The sequence below is a fragment of the Schistocerca americana genome, chromosome 5 (assembly GCF_021461395.2).
Source record: "Schistocerca americana isolate TAMUIC-IGC-003095 chromosome 5, iqSchAmer2.1, whole genome shotgun sequence".
Taxonomy (NCBI): domain Eukaryota; kingdom Metazoa; phylum Arthropoda; class Insecta; order Orthoptera; family Acrididae; genus Schistocerca; species Schistocerca americana.
In genome coordinates, this window is record NC_060123.1 from 450383878 (window position 1) to 450398822 (window position 14945).

At 39.9% G+C, this 14945-nt stretch overlaps 1 protein-coding gene across 1 annotated transcript in view; it reads right to left on the bottom strand.

The window, feature by feature from the left end:
- Positions 1-14945, bottom strand: part of LOC124615683 (scm-like with four MBT domains protein 1) — a 182230-nt gene that overhangs the window by 139112 nt on the left and 28173 nt on the right. Inside the window, exon 3 of the mRNA XM_047143713.1 lies at positions 4813-5172. Within this exon, the coding sequence (XP_046999669.1) occupies positions 4813-5172 (360 nt within the window). The remainder of the gene's footprint in view (positions 1-4812; positions 5173-14945) is intronic.

The following is a 14945-nucleotide window of genomic DNA, read 5'->3' on the forward strand; positions in this document are numbered from 1 at the left end:
CAGCCTACCTTGTCACTTGTCATAGAACTTTTGAATTCTCTGGTTCAGTTCTTCCACTTGACTCAGAACCAAAGGCCACAATCAGCTCTGGATACAATGCTGCGAATTGTGAGCGTCATTGAAACTCCATTTGCAAGGCTGGTCTTCTCAACCATCTCTGCCAGTTGCTGGAATGACCCTAGTATGGCCTCGGAACCCAGACGACAGGCACCATTTGTTCCAAAGTGATATAAGATGCTTTGGAAATAAACACAATTTTCCTACCATTTCAACACAGTATATAAGACACTTAGGAATATAACAATGTGTTAACATGATACCTGATAGTATAACATATCTTATCATACACAAATATTGCAAATCACACTTTGGAAATAACCTCTTCAATTAAGAACATGTTATAAACCTGTAAACTTCATCATCTGGTTACGTGAATTGGCAGAGGAACATTGTCAGTAGATAGCAGAGCTGGAACATATTTATTGCTGTTTGATAGGCAAGGCCTAATGTGATTATTCAGTTAGTAACACCGTGCAGTTAATCTGAGCTTGTACTTGCCAGATACTGAAGTCTCCATTATGTTTGTTGCCGACTAGTAAACGACACCTCATGAATATAAATTTATCGATTCCCAAACTCTCATCGATCTTTTTGAATATGCCGATTTTGTCGACAGGTACCAGTTTATGGCTCCTCTTTATGTATGTGGTTATTTTAATGCTACATTACCAATGAATAAAAAGAAAAGTTAATGTAATGTTTGTTCAATAAAAATATATGAATGGCACATACACACACTTGTTCAAATTTCAATATGGCTGACATCAGTGCTGCCACAATACAATTACTTCAGAAGAAAATACTGATGCAACACATACGAATACATTGTGTATCAATATTCTCTCGGAGCTGTCTGTGCCACACACCTCCCCTCAGCTGACAAGGCTTCTTCTGATGTAGTAAGATGTAACATCACTATTATAAGGTGAGTCCTTCACAGAGTGCAAGTTCTACACGCATGCTCTTCATCTCTAATATGTTGACTGAATTGGGTTGACATTACGAAGAATGGTAAAAATATATAATATTTACAATAAAAGAGCTTTTGCTGATGACTTAGCGATTCTGGCAGGAAGTTTGGAAGAAGCAGTCAAACAGATCAATATTCTGAATGAAACAGCAGAAAAAGCAAGACTGAAAATCTCCTTTGAAAAGACAGAGTACCTAACCAATGTAAAAGAGGCACCGAACAATATGATTACAAAGTATGGCCAGATAAAGAAGGTTTCTAATTTCAAATATTTAGGGGAAATCATCCAGCCCAATGCTTCAGATAAAGAAGGAAATAAAACAAGAACAAGAAAAATGGAAATGGCATTCCAGCTAACAAAGAATGTGTACAACAAGAAGTCAGTATCAATTAACGCAAAAATAAGGCACTACAACACTGTGATTAAGCCAGAGTGTCTGTATGCATCTGAATGTTTAGCAATGAACACTAACAAGGAAATGGAAGCTATAGCAAAAAAGGAGCGAAAAATCATTAGAAGAGTACTTGGGCCGAGGTTTGAGAATGGGACTTGGAAGCTTAGAAGTAATAGAGAAGTGTATGACAAAATTGAGAAAGTGGGAGATACTATGAGGAAGAGAAGAGTAAGCTTTTACGCCCATTTGAAAAGAATGAATGATGAAAGGCTGACAAAGAAAATATTCATGTTTTTTGACAAGAACCCCAGAACCCAAATTACCTGGTTCAAAGAAGTCAAAGCGGACTTAGAGGAGATGGGTATAGGAGAAGATGATATAACCAACAGAGACTTAATGAGAGACGAAATTCAACATTTTGAAGGATTTGAAGTGAAGAAGAGAAGAACTGGAGGAACAGTGTGGACAGAAGACCGAAGGGAGCAGCACAGAGAGAGGATGAAGACATATTGGCAGAAGAGAAAAGAGGAGGAGCGCAATAGGATAAATGTACATTGAAAAATAGTTGTTTAACGCGGTCCCTAGACGGCCAAAATCGGAATAAAAAAAAAGAGCCAAAAAATAGAATAGGATATTCTTATTATGAATATTAAATGAGTGTATTTGATCTGAAGAATATGAACTGGAAATCACATCTTGTCAAGGCAATGCCTTTTGAAAGTAACTGACCTATTCTTCTTTACATTTTAATTAATTCATATTAAACAAAACATGATCTTTTATGGGAAACCTGTTATCTGAATTGAAATAGTTCAATTACTGCAAAAAGGTCATTTTTAAAAGGTGTTAAAAACAAGTGGGGTAGTACTCTCATATCAGGCTTGGTGGGATTTTTCATGAAAGATATTCCTCACAAGATCTATCATATATCCACACATATATAGACACACACACACACACACACACAAAGGCAAAAATCTGTTTCCCAGGATGACAACAGAAAGTGTAAATACAAGTAAAATGATTATTATGATAAGATACAAATAATTTCAAGTGATTTTACATTTTAGCCTAAAGCATGAGTTATGTTACATCAGAAGCAACATTTAATACATGAAAATTTATGTAAAAAGAGCACAGATCTTTCAGTGAGAAGCAATCAATCGGATGTCAATAAAATACTTACTACAATCAAGACTTTTAAAGAATGGTGAATTCAACATAACTGTATCACAATGTGATAGGATTTAGGATGTTTTTGGATTAGCAGTTCATCTGGAACAGTACTTCTGTCAAAGAACAACACTACTGTCCTAAGACCAACTCGGCAAAAACAGAACTCAGAGAAAAAGCTGACACTATCCTAATGACCTGTATACACAGGAACTGCGGAAGAACTGCCCAGAAAACACATGAATACCAGTGTCAGTACAGAGAAACTTGAATATCTGAAGTACTGCGGAGACATTATCAAACATACGACTAGAAACTCAATATGTTTGGCATACTGAAACTGACATAGAGAGATGCACAACATGCAATATTGCTGGCCACACTGCAAGACAACTACCAACATTAGTATATAACTGCATATAAGATTAATGTTGTTCACTACGGAGAGTTGAGCCTCCAAGTGAGATTAGGAAGATGCCATAATTCCATGATCCGTTAATGTATGGTACTAACACAACACAACACTTTAACTTTGTTAATGTGTACCTGTTACAAAGAAAAGTTACTTGTGTTCACTTTAGCATTGAAATACACCATTTGAAAGTCCTTTTTCTCTGTGTAAGGACTATCTTTTTCTTTCAAGATTTTGTAATTTAAGACATGTTTTAATTTAAAATCATAACCGTCATTGGAATTTTAGAACCAAAGCCTCTTGTACATACAGTGCTATTATCATGCAGCCCTAATTTTCTATATTCAAAAATGTATACAATTATTGAGAAAATATGTTAGTTAATGAAATGTCTTATATTCCCAATGGATTTTACCAGAAAATGGGGAGAAAAGTGTGCATCTAAAAATATTTTCCTGAAAGCACAACCAATATTAATGCCATTTGAAGAACATGTCGTAAATAGTTAATCAAAATATCTTAATTACCAAGTGCTACCTAGCAGAAGTTGTGGATCTTGGTAAGAGCGGTCTTATCATCAGAGGGTGTTTGTGGAAATAAATACGTGTTGATTGAATCCTTATCACCAGTATTGTCTTAATTCTTTAAAACTGTTCTAAGCATCTACTTGAACATCAAATGAACAAGAAAATAGGCATCTTACAAGGTACTAAGATCAGTAATGTTACTAGTGGTTCCAAATTAGAGACAGCAAAACATAAAGAATAAGCAATATTACAGTAGTGCTGCTGCATGGTGACAAAAGACAGTGCAGTAAAGGTCAGCGCACGATGGGGTAAGCCGGAATGCTCAAGACATTTTTACAGAACAGCTTGAAAGTGATAACTGTAAAGATCCATATTAGTAATATGGCTGGCTCTTTATTAGTGGATAATTACAACAGACATAGAAAGATCGGTAAACATTTGTTTGCCACACCATCTTTTCCTTACTTACCTTGTCAAGTTTGTAAAATGAATACCTTTGGTGGCATAGAACGTTTATTTCCAATGTTTCCTTCTTAGGGTACAACAAAAAATTATAATCCTCCACAAATTTCACCGTGAGCTACCACTGAAACAATTTCTCACAACATGCAGGTGCAACTGCTTCAGCAGTTCAAGATAGAAAGACTCATGTGAATGTTGAAATATGTATCAGAAATTTCTGTATAAATTCTAAGTGGGAAACAATAAACAAAACTGAGGAAAGACAGACACTCACCTGCAACTCAATGAGACATGGTGTATACACACAGTTGGCTCCATAAATTTTTTGGGACACGCACACACACACACACACACACACACAAACAGAGAGAGAGAGAGAGAGAGAGAGAGAGAGAGAGAGAGAGAGAGAGATATATATTGGGATATTTTTTGTTGTTAACCGTGTGTGCAACACATGAAATAGCTGCAAGCGAGTGACTGCATTCCCACATTTTTACGGGTAATTTGATACGAAAGGCTATCTAAGGAAAACATTTACATATTAATGCCTCACTGTCTCAATTACAAACAACATCCAATAGTTTCTGGAACACTGTACCAGTTTTCAAATATAATAGAGTACAAACTTAATATGTGTACAGCAAATAAGTTGAAGAGAACAACATAATAAAAATTTTATTGAAATGATTATTTTTCAACAAGCTGAATTTAACTGAATGAAGTAATTGTAATATTTTAGACAGAGAATTTTAGTAACTCTGCATGGTTGAAAGTCGGAAACAGTGGCTAAACAAAACAGTGCTATGAACTGACCCCAGCTAGCAGCTCTTCAGTGACAGGTGTAACAGCTGCAGCAGCCTGCTGTGCTTCCTCAGCTGCTGCTCTTTGCAGGGCCCCGACATCTGCATCGTCTCCTGCTGCCGAGAGCAGTTCTGGTGGAGGCAGCAATTGCAAACCATTTGCAGCACCCCATCCCGGCGGGTGGACCCTTACTTTATCTGGATCGCACCAGAATTGCAGTGCAGTATTTTGAGGACCGAGACCCAGAGGTCGAACGCGAAGGAGGGGGCCACAGGCTAAGGTCAATGAGCAAGGCCAGTATCCACCTCCACTTCGGTCTGGTACTTCCACGACAGTTCCCGGACGAAGGCCAGACGCTAGAGACCGCTCCACCTGCGGCAGAAACACACTTCATAAGTTACAAAAGGAAAAAAAGTTCAGATGTACGTGAAATCTTATGGGACTTAACTGCTAAAGTCATCAGTCCCTAAGCTTACGCACTACTTAACCTAAATTAGCCTAAGGACAAAAACACACACCCATGCTCGAGGGAGGACTCGAACCTCCGCCGGGACCAGCCGCACAGTCCATGACTGCAGTACCTTAGACAGTTCGACTAATCCCGCGCGGCCGTAGGTTACAACAACTCTTGATGTGCACATAAGAATACAGGTGTTAGTCACATAAGGCACAAAATTATAAATGAATGACTAATATGATACAAATACAAATAGTATACAATCCTATAATCCATTGACATTCAGTTCATTTTCAGTGAAGTATAAGTTCCAGTGTGAAGGAAGGAATAAAGAAAGAAAGAAAGATTTGAGTTTAATACCTCAGTCATTGGAGATGGGGCACTGGATACAGCTTTTTTTTAAAAGGAACCATCCTGAATTTTCCTTACGTGGTTTAGCAAAACCACAGAAAATCTAAATCTAGTGGGAAACTTAATATCGAAACTGGGGACCATGTAGTAAACGAACCGAAGGAATTCTGCTACTTTGGAAGCAAAACAACAGTTGAAGAACAGAGGATATTAGACATAGGCTAGAACAGGAAAAGAGAGCATTTCTCATTAAAAGAAGCTTACAGGTACCAAACCTTGACCTTAACTTGGAAAAGAAATTTTAGAGATTGTATGTCTTGAGTGTGGATGTATTGCATGGAAGGAAATTATGGACTGTAAGAAAACTGGAAAAGTAGAGAATCTAACTGAGATGTGGTGTTACTGAAAGACGCCGAAAGTTATGTGGAAGAAGAAATGAATATCTGGCAAACAATATTCATAAGAACGGATAGGATGATAAGCAGTATGTCAAGACATCAGGAAGTACCTTCCAGGGTAACAGAGGGAACTGTGAAGGGGAGAAATTGTAGGTGAAGACAAGAGATTGGAACATATACAACAAACAACTAGGATATTGAATGTTAGTGCTATTGTGAGGTGAACAGGTTGGCACAATCGACGAAATCGTGGCGGGATCGAGGAAAAAAAGTAAGCTGATGACCCCACACCCCTTTCTCACCGGAAAACTGCAAATAAAAGCAATCTTCTTCCCTTTTTTAATCATATGACAGCCACTATTACCACTGTCACATTTGCCTTTTCAACCACTACACTCACTCATACAGTCCATAGTAATGCACAACCATACTGTAATTATTCATCTTTAAATTGGACCCATCCTCGGGGTGCTTCTTTCTTATTTCATGTAGAGTTCAAATAAGAAATATTTCAACCCATGCAGTTCCAAGTAATTAAAAATTTATAACAATCCCATAAATTTGAAAACAACACACAGAAAAGAGTACAGTACACTAAGCAATAGTCTACAAGTATATCATGTAAGTACTACTAAGGCAATAAGATGCTAATTATCAAATTCACATGTGTCAAATATTTGTATTCACGTCATACACAAGAGTGAAACCGTGGAAACACTATCCAAATACAGTGTTTTGATGAACATGTTTTGCCACCTCCTTAGCAATCACTCACAAGAGTCCAAGTTAAGTCAATATCTTTGGCGATGGTGAACTGATAAAGTTTACATGACTATTAGTTATCACAGTGCGTTGTTGGTGGTGGTTTGCAGTTTTCCTCTTCTGAATTGTATTAGAAATGTAATGCATCATTTAATTACTGTGAACTAGTAACTGCCAACAACTACATGACAATGCCAGTTCTGTTCTCTCGGTCACTTACTAACATCAGTTATCTAAAGTTCATCTGTTCATTTAACCCATTCAATGTTGCCTGTTCACAAAAACATGCACCATTCATGTAGTTATTACTCATTTGCTTTGGAGGTTCTTATATAACCACAAAGCAGGAAACAGACATCCATTTACCTAGCGAGCTTGTAATCCACTGTATGGAAGAAGGTACACTCACACATGGACAATGAGAATATTAAGTATTCTGCATAATTTTACATCTAGTGTAATTAATGTACAGAAAAATAACGTAGTTATTACTTTAGTGAAATAAAGGAGCTACATTATATTGTCTGTGTGACTCTGAGATACAAAGAATCAGATATATCAAAATGATGCATACTAAACTATGCTGTTGTAGTCTTAATTCCTGGTTTGATGTAGAGATCCATGCTAGTTCATCCTGCACAATCTCCGCTCCGCTTAACTCTCGCAACCTACAGTCTTTTGAATCTGCTTGCTGTATTCTAGTCTTAGTCTCTTTCTACAATAAAATACAATGCAATTTCTAGCCACAAAATTTTGTTTCATAACGAAATTGACAATTCTTTGATTCCTCAATCAACAGGTCCTTTCTTTTAGTCAAGTTGTGCCATAAATTTCTTTTTCTTTTTTATTTCATTTACCCATCCAAAGTTCAGCATTCTTCTATAGTACAACATCTCAAAAGCATCTTTACTCTTCCTGTCTGAAATGCTTATTAACCCATCTCACTTCCATACAAGACTACAATCAACACAAGACTACAATCCACAAAATCTACAAACTTAGCTGCAACAACTGTGCCACATTCTACATGAGTGTGACTACTAACAAGCCCTATGTCCGCACAAATGGCCACTGCCAAACTGTTGCCAAGAGACAGGTGGACCACCCATTGGGTGAACATGCTGCCCCACACAATTTGCTTCACTTTAATGACCGCTACAGAGCCTGCCCTGTATTTCAAACAAGTCGTTTCCTTTACTAATTCTGTTCTGGTTCCTTGAGAGAAGTTCTTTCCCTCAAGGAACATCATAATGTTTAAGTTTAAATACGCTACAGATCATGTATCTAATTACTTAATATTTTTGTAAACAAGAGTGACCTGTGGCTTTTCACCACAAGGGGGCAATTTGCTGCACGAGAAATTCCCAATCAATTTGAGGTAGGAAACAGGCTAATTCTGCAGCACATTCAATGTATAAACTAACTGGAATACTGTCAGAGATTGGTGCATTGTTTTTAATTGTGTTTCAATATTGAAGAGGACTACAAATTTCAATGTCTCTCATTGTGGAGTCTTTGTGGTGGTTAGAAATTGATATGGTAGTATCCTCATGCATAAATACCATTTTAAATGAAGAATTAAATATTTTACACAACAGAAACTCCTGGTAGAAATATAAACAATGTAGGAAAAGATAGGTTGCTACTTACTATATACAGGCGCTGCTAAAAGACATTCACATATAAGCTTTTGGCCAGAGCCCTTGTTGGAAAAGGAGAAACACACACAATTTATACATACAAGCAAGCACGCTTCATGCCCACACGACCACCAATTTCGGCATCCTGGCCCGAGCTGTCAGAGTTGGTGGTCATGTGTGCATGAGGTGTGCTTGCTTGTGAGCATTTCTCCATATCTGACGAAGGCTGTGGCTAAAAGCTTACGTGTAAGTGTCTTAATTGTTCCTGTCTGCAACTTAGTGAATTAAATATTTCAGCTTTTCGTCTGCTGTCTGCAGCTTCAATGCCAGACAGATCCACATGAGACTGACAGGAAAGTTTGGATTCATCTAATGACTTAATGTATGAGCACAACTTTCTGTGGTTTTCTGAAACATCTTTCCCCAAGATATAACTGTGAAAATTATTGTAGTCTTCAGAGATAGCTCTTCTTATGGATGCATGAGCTGCTGTTAAGTTTTTTTTTATGTTTCCCAGCAATCTCTTTCGAAGCATGACTGTAGCAGTCTCTGTTTCTGCAACACCCTATGAATGGTATCATTACACCCAAGTAAGTCTTTGTCACTGTTTATAATTTCATTTGGTACACATTTACTTAGACCACGGTTTACACTGTCTTTCAGCTTTAATTGCAATTGTTCCGCAATTATTGGACCTGAGCTAAATGTTGTCAGTGTCTCCTTCAAGTAAGTTGTTATTGATTATCACTTTGACCAAATGTTCCTAGCTTTCTTGATGAACATTGTTCCTGTAATAGCATGTGGTCACTAATCCCTCCCTCACTGGTGACAGTCTTGAAAAGATTGGGTCCATCTGTAGCCAGGATGTCTACAATATTGTCACGTAGACGAAGGTGTAATTAGATGAACGACGAACACTACCTTCACTTAACGAAGGTTTATTCAGCACTTGCACATAGAAGAGTGCAGAACGAACTGCCTCCGGCCAGAACACATACAGTATACAGACATTCCTGTACAATGATTCTTGACACTTGTGAATACTTGTAGAATGTACTTGAACTGAATACAGAAATTAAAATTGTACAGTCCAGGTGAGTTTTGAACTCATAACCCTCCATGCAACAGCTTAGTATCACATCCACTACACCACAGTACTACTCAGCTTCTTCTGTGACACTGCTCCCTCCTTAAGAGAACAGCGTCTTGGTGTTACATCCTCCTTGTCCGGCAACGAGTCATCAGTCCAGCATACTCTGACTCCCAATGACTGATGCTCGCCCTGGTAGTGATCTTAGAACTTTTTTTGCCACTACGCTCTTCGTCAGTTTCCACTTGTTGTCTGCCGCTGGAGCTTCGAATTTACCCTGGGTCGCAGGATCCTTGTAGGGCTTTATTCGAACGACGTGGACCGTATCTCTGATCTTTCATCTTCTTGCGTCGGGGTCAAAATCTTCAACTTCGTAAGTAAAATCAGGCAACTGTCTTACAATCTTATAAGGTCCAAAGTAGCGTCTGAGGAGCTTCTCAGAGAGACCAACCTTCCAAACAGGATCGAAGATCCAGACGAGGTCACCAGTCTGGTAGACAATAGGGCGGTGGCTCGCGTCATACCATTGGCGATTGTTTTCTTGAGCCTGCAGTGTGCGGAGTCGAGCTAACTGCTGAGCTTCCTCAGCTCTCGTTAACACCTGGCCGATGTAGTCGTCGTCCATGTCATCAGGATGTAATGGAAACACAGTGTCCATCGACGCCGTCGCCTCACACCCATGCACCACGAAAAATGGCGTAAATCCTGGTGGTGTCTTGTTTGGCAGTGTTGTAGGCAATGTCATGAAAGGTAACACCTCACCACAGTTGCTCTGCTCAACAATGACGAACACTGATAGCATGTCGGCCAAGGTCTTATTAAGGCGTTCAGTAAGCTCGTTAGTTTGTGGATGGTAGGCAGTAGTCATGTGATGAGTAATGTTGCACTGACAGTTTATCTCTGTCACAAGATTTAATTGAAAAACTTTCCCTCAATATGTAATTAACAACCGTATTTTAATACAATGTCTTCCACGATGAATTTGGCTACCTCGCATGCTTCCGCTGTTTTCATGGCTTTTGTAATGGCATAGCATGTGAGATAATCAGTGCAAACAATACTCCCTCTATTGACACTAGCAGACGTCGGAAATCGCCTGAGGAGGGTAATCTCAACACGCTGGAAAGGCGTTTCGGCTGGTGGAATTGGTATGAGTCGGCCAGGTGGTTTCGGAAGAACTGCCTTTCTCCTCTGGCACTCTCAACAGTGCAACACAAAGTGACAGACACGCCTAAATAAACATGGCCAGAAAAATCTCTTGCGAATTCTATCATAGATCTTAATAAATCCTAAATGTCCGGCCCCAGGTGCGTCAAGGAATTTCTGTAGAACATCTAAGCGCATGTGTTTAGGAATCACTAGTAGCCACCTCTTTCCAAACGGATCAAAGTTTTTCTTGCAAAGTAATCCATTAAATACCTTAAATTGTCCTTTCACATCCTCTGACCGATTTAAGGCAAGCATAATTTGAGATATCTTGGCGTCCTTCTTCTGTTCAGCAGAGAGATCCTGGAGTGCAGCGAGACTATCACTATCTTCATCAAAGTCTTGATGGACTTGCACAGGGTTTCTTGAGACACAGTTGGCAGCTTGGTGTTTTCTTCCACTTTTGTACACTATGGTAATGTCATACGCTTCAAGACGTAGCACCCAGCTGGCAAGTCGTCCTGTTGGAGCCTTAAGACCTGTCAACCAACAAAGTGAATGATGGTCTGTAACAACTGTGAATGGCCTTCCATAGAGATACTGCTGAAATTTGCACATGGCCCAGATCACAGCAAGACATTCTCTTTCTGTAGCTGAGTAGTTTCTCTCGGCTTTTGTAAGTGTCCTTCTCTTTCCATCTGATATTTGCACCAGAAAAACACCGATCCCATACTCACTGGTATCTGTGTGTAGTTCTGTAGGTGCTCTCTCATCATACAGACCAAGTACAGGGTCAGTTGTCAGAGCTTCTTGCAGCACATCAAAAGAATCTTGTTGAGCACCACCCCAGATAAATTTAGCATCAGCCTTCAACAACTCTTGGAGTGGCCTGGCTTTGATACAAAAGTGTTTGCTAAAAAGACGGTAATAAGAACATCATCCGACAAAGCTTCTCATGTCTCTAATACTTTTAGGAATAGGAAATTCCATTATAGACCTCACCTTTTCTGGGTCTGGCTGCACACCTTCGTTTGACACAAGATGTCCAAGCATTTTGATTTCTTTTGCTCCAAAGAGACACTTTCTTGGATTAAGTTTCAGTCCGCCTTGTTGGAGATACTTAAGAACGGCCCTCAGTCTATTTACGTGTTCATCAAATGTCTCTGATAACACTATAATGTCATCTGAATAACAAACACACATCATCCACTTCAGGTGTCGTAGAAGATTATCCATCATCCGTTCAAAAGTTCCTAGTGCATTACACAAACCATATGGCATTACCTTAAACTCATACAGGTCGTCAGGGGTGATGAATGCAGTTTTCTCACGATCAGCCTTATCTACTTCGATTTGCCAGTATCCCGAGTACATATCCATGGTTGAGAAAAACTTAGCTCCCTTCAGAAAATCTAGTGTATCTTCAATTTGTGGAAGAGGGTAAACGTCCTTTTTAGTTATCTTATTAAGCTTCCTGTAATCAACACAAAAACGCCAACTGTCATCCTTCTTCCTGACGAGGACCACTGGTGATGATCATGGGCTCCGCGAAGTCTGAATGATGTCATTCTTCATCATTTTCTCTACCTCGTTGCGAATTATTCGACGTTCCATTGCTGACACACGGTATGCTCTCTGGCTTATTGGTTGATGGTCTCCAGTGCTAATCCAGTGCTTCACCATTGATTTGTCTAATTTGCTCTTCACCTGTGGATTGAAGCATTCAGAGAACTCTTGAAGAAAGGCAAGTAGTTTCTTCTGCTGTTCCTTAGTGAGATCAGGTGATAGTCGAGCTAGAAGATCTTGCCTTGTAGTAGTAGCAGCGCTAATTTCACACACAGAGCATGGGAGGTTTCAATGACGTTCAACTGTTCTTCAATTAACGGCTCAGCATTTGCTACGCACGTGCGTCTTGGAAGGATCTGCGGTTCTCGCCAACAGTTAATTATCCACATTTCAGCAAATCCATTCTTAAACGAGTCAACAGAGGCTGGGATGGCCAAGTTATTCTTCAGTGGTATGCTTCTCTTACATTCCACTACAAGATCCATGGGTTGACCCATGGCATGACATTTACTTTTCTAGCACTGACTGCATGAATGATTACTTCGTGCAGCACACACAGTCTTCACACAGTCAGACGCGCATCTTCCTGTTCACAGTATCTCATCTCGTCTAGCATAATTTTCGAGTGACCACATTCTATAATTGCCTGAGAAGTCTTCAAAAAGTCCCATCCGAAAATGACGTCATGACTACACCCTTGTAAGACGACGAATTCTAAGGGCTGTGTATGGCCACTTGTACCCACATGAATGGTACATCTTCCTGTAGGTCCTACATATTTCCCATTAGCCACCTTCAGCAGAGATGTTTTGCCGTCGACGAATATGGTTATCTGCAACTGGCAACGGTAGTTCTCCGAAATGACTGAGTAACTGAATATGATGCTCCAGAGCCCACAAGAGCTTGGGCTGGTCAGCCATCCATGAAGATATCGAAGTAGTTTCCTATCACTTTTTAAGTGATCGACAGTGAAGGATTTTTTTCTTTGGTGGCCTCACCCTTACCTCCCAGGAAGGTCGGACCCTTTAGTTTTCCAAGTTGTGGCGGTAGGTGATCGGAACAGCAATGGAGACCTTGATCGGTGTCTTGGGGAGCATCCTATCCTTGTGGCGATAGTGACCTATGTTGTCCTGCACCCACATCTTCTCGTTCGTCTTTATCGTTCCGGAGTTGACGTCGGCTAAGATTGGTCTGCTGTCTTCTGGTGTGAGCATCATCAAATATCTGCCGCCTTTCTCGACAACAGTGCACCACATGTCCCGGTCGTCTGCAGTGGAAACATACTGGTTGGTTATCCAGGGTCCTCCAGACATCAGTCTTTCTTGGTGCCCAAACAGGTTACTCATGCGGCATTGTATGAATGTAACTCCACCTGGGTCTCGACTTTTTCACCTTTGTAAAGAGAAACGAAGGACTAGAGATTGGGTTCAATGTCTGTTCCACTTCCTCCCTTATGACCTCTTGAAGCATCTCGGTTTTTTGTCTGACATGCAATCCAAGTGCCTTCTGAACATCCTCCCTCACTATCTGATGAAGAACACTTGTGAAATCAATTGCTTTCTCCATCACAGACATTGATGTGACATTTGGAAGCCATTCAAACTTCTTGCGTGTAATTCTTTTTTAATGCATTGTGTCAATCTACTGGCACCATTTTATGAAGTTGTCTGCTGTCAAAACCTGCTTCAGGGTTTGATACATGTCCTCAGCAACACCCTTCATGAGATGTGTGCAACCTTATTTTGCTCCTTCATTCTAGGATCCACTATTTTATACAGCTCCAAGACATCTTGAATGTAGAATGCTGTAGTTTCTCCTGGATGCTGTGCCCTGCACTTTAATTTATCTTCAGCCTTGCACTTCTGTCATCGTGTGTCACCAAAATACTTGCGCAGTTCTGCCTAGAATACTTCCCAGCTTGTGAACTTCTCCTCATTGTTCTCATACCATTGCTTGGCAGTGCCCTCCAAGGAGAAAAATACATTAGCCAAACACACGGTGTCATCCCACTTGTTAAATCTGGCTAAACGCTCATATACCTTCAGCCACTTGTTTGGATCTTGGCCATCGTCACCAGAGAACCCAGAAGGATGTCTCATGTGGTGGCACACAGTTGCTGTCATCGTAACGTCCTCTCCATCTTGTCTCTGACAGACTGCGATCTGTTGAATACGGCTTGAACTTGGGTTTCTTGCCATGTAAATGGCAGCTTTGTCGTGGCCTAATGGGAGCCACTGTGTCGTCGATAATGTGCGCTAGCACAAGTTCCAATACCCAGGGCCTCCACCAGAAAAATGTCACATGGACAAAGGTGTAATTGGATGAATGACGAACACTAACTTCACGTAACGAAGGTTTATTCAGCACTTGCACATAAAAGAGCGTGGAGCGAACTGCCTCCGGCCAGAACACATACAGTATATATACAGATACAGAACATTCCAGTACAATCATTCTTGATATTTGTGGATATTTGGAGAATGTATGTGAACCAAATATAGAAATTAAAATTGTACAGTCTAGGTGAGTTTTGAACTCACGACCCTCCATGCAACATCTTAGTATCATATCGAATACACCACAGTGCAACTCAGCTTCTTCTGCGATAATATTTCTTTTGTTCATGGGTTAAAGGACTCGTTTACAGGAAACGTCAGCTTTATTTTTTCCCTTCTAATGACCAATCTGTCTGAGTCTGGGGGGATACATAAAAGCATCCGATTATAAATGTAAGT